This window comes from Choloepus didactylus, chromosome 17 (assembly GCF_015220235.1).
Source record: "Choloepus didactylus isolate mChoDid1 chromosome 17, mChoDid1.pri, whole genome shotgun sequence".
In the NCBI taxonomy this organism is placed as follows: domain Eukaryota; kingdom Metazoa; phylum Chordata; class Mammalia; order Pilosa; family Megalonychidae; genus Choloepus; species Choloepus didactylus.
Genome location: NC_051323.1, coordinates 2,776,013 through 2,777,870, shown reverse-complemented (window position 1 = coordinate 2,777,870; position 1,858 = coordinate 2,776,013). Strand labels below are relative to the sequence as shown.

The window sequence follows — 1,858 nt, the reverse complement described above, 5'->3', positions numbered from 1 at the left end:
GGTGTTTGCATTTGATTTGAAAGAATACTGTTGACTCCAAAAATATTTTACATTTCAATATTTTACTAAATCTGTTAAAAATTTTAGTGAAATTACATTATAATCCTAATCTTTGGCATATAATCAATTTCCTGTGTTAGTGATATTTTTGTCACCTTCTTCCCTTCTTTGTCTTCACAACTCACTGCACAGGCATATTTGCTTTTGTACCCTCTGATGCTTTGCATAGGCTGCTTAGATACAAGCCTGGCTGCTCAGACTCTATTAATGGGGCTTCCCTTTTGATGGGGTCTTAGTGCCTCAGACGGGTGAGCAAGATGGTGTTACAGTCCCAACTCCTCATCCTCCTGGTGCTCTGGGTCTCAGGTGAGAGGTTCAGAGGAGCAATATCCTTATAAAGTGAGAAAAGTGATTTCAACATGTAAGGGAAAAAACTGTTTCATTTAAAACAGACCTGATTATTTATGATACATAAGATCCAAAGTTTCAAAGATAAATAATGTAATATATGTTCTATTCAATATGTGATCTTTGTCCATTCTTGTTTGCAGGTGCCAGTGGGGACATTGTGATAACTCAGTCTCCAGCCTCTTTGGCTGTGTCTCCAGGAGAGACTGCCACCATCAACTGCAAGTCGAGTCAGAGTATTTTTCACAGCTCTGACAAGAAGACCTACTTAAATTGGATCCAGAAGAAACCAGGACAGCCTCCTAAAAGGCTCATCTACTATGCATCCACCCGGGCATCTGGGGTCCCCGACCGATTCACTGGCAGTGGGTCTGGGACAGATTTCACTCTCACTATCAGCAGGTTCCAGCCTGAGGATGTGGCAGATTACTACTGTATGCAAGGTACCAGCTATCCTCCCACAGTGCTTCAGCCTCGAACACAAACCTCCTCCCCAGGTTGTGGGTCGGTGAGTCCTGCTGCAGCAGCTGTTTCCTCCCCTCACAGCCCTGAACATGCACTTCCTCTCTCTCCCAAACTGTCGGTGTCTCCTGAATCAGTTCTCGGAGGGTTTGCAGGCCAAGGCAAATGTTAACGGACTTGACATTGTCTGTAGCTCTTTGTGGAATATTACTAAAGAAAAATGGTGTAAAATTCCTTTATAGAAATTGTTAGGAATTTTCTAAAACAGAAAATTGCATGTTTCACATGGACAGGTCACATTCCTGACTCAATAAACTTCTATCTCTACCCAGTGAAGAAGGGTCCAGTGTGACAGATGTTTCTCACTTCTGTGTGTGTCTTTTATTCTGGAACATTTATATTTTAATGCCTCCATCTCCCAATTTTCTTCCTTTTTTTTTTGCAATTACCCCCTAACTTTGAGCCTTCAAAAATATGTCCTTTCATATTCTAAGCCCTGTGTGTAGAAAGCAGTCTTCCTCTCTTAGTCTTTCCTCCCAAACACACTTTTTTCCACTTTTCCATCAAGTGAAAATGTCAAACATTGCGATTACTTTCCTACTCTACCTCTTTGTTTCATGCTATTTTATCTTCCTCCAATTCTTTCAGTGATACTCATTCTTTACACAGTAATTCTCTAATTATTAAATTGTTGTATTCTATGTATATATGTGACAGCTTTCCCCATGACATCTTCCATCAATTTATAACTTTGCCTTTAAATTCCTCCCTTTGATTCCTGATTCACTTTGTGACTGAAGGTTGAATACTTTGAATGACAATTAAGAAGCACATCTCAGTGTTAATTAAGAAAAACTACAGGTATTCTAATGTTATTTCTGCACCAACATCTAAAATACATGGTTTAATGAAAGAGTTCCAGAATACATCTCAAGAAATCTAAGCTGTATTCACTGAGCACTCTTACCTGTAAAACAGCTCTTTGCCT

The 1,858-nt window shown here is 39.7% G+C and overlaps 1 gene segment (V, D, J or C); it reads left to right on the top strand.

The window, feature by feature from the left end:
* The first annotated feature begins 252 nt into the window (after positions 1-252).
* On the top strand, positions 253-1,162 carry LOC119512263. The segment is given in 2 exon segments: positions 253-366; positions 552-1,162. Coding segments are annotated over 2 exon segments (540 nt in total).
* Positions 1,163-1,858: the final 696 nt, after the last annotated feature.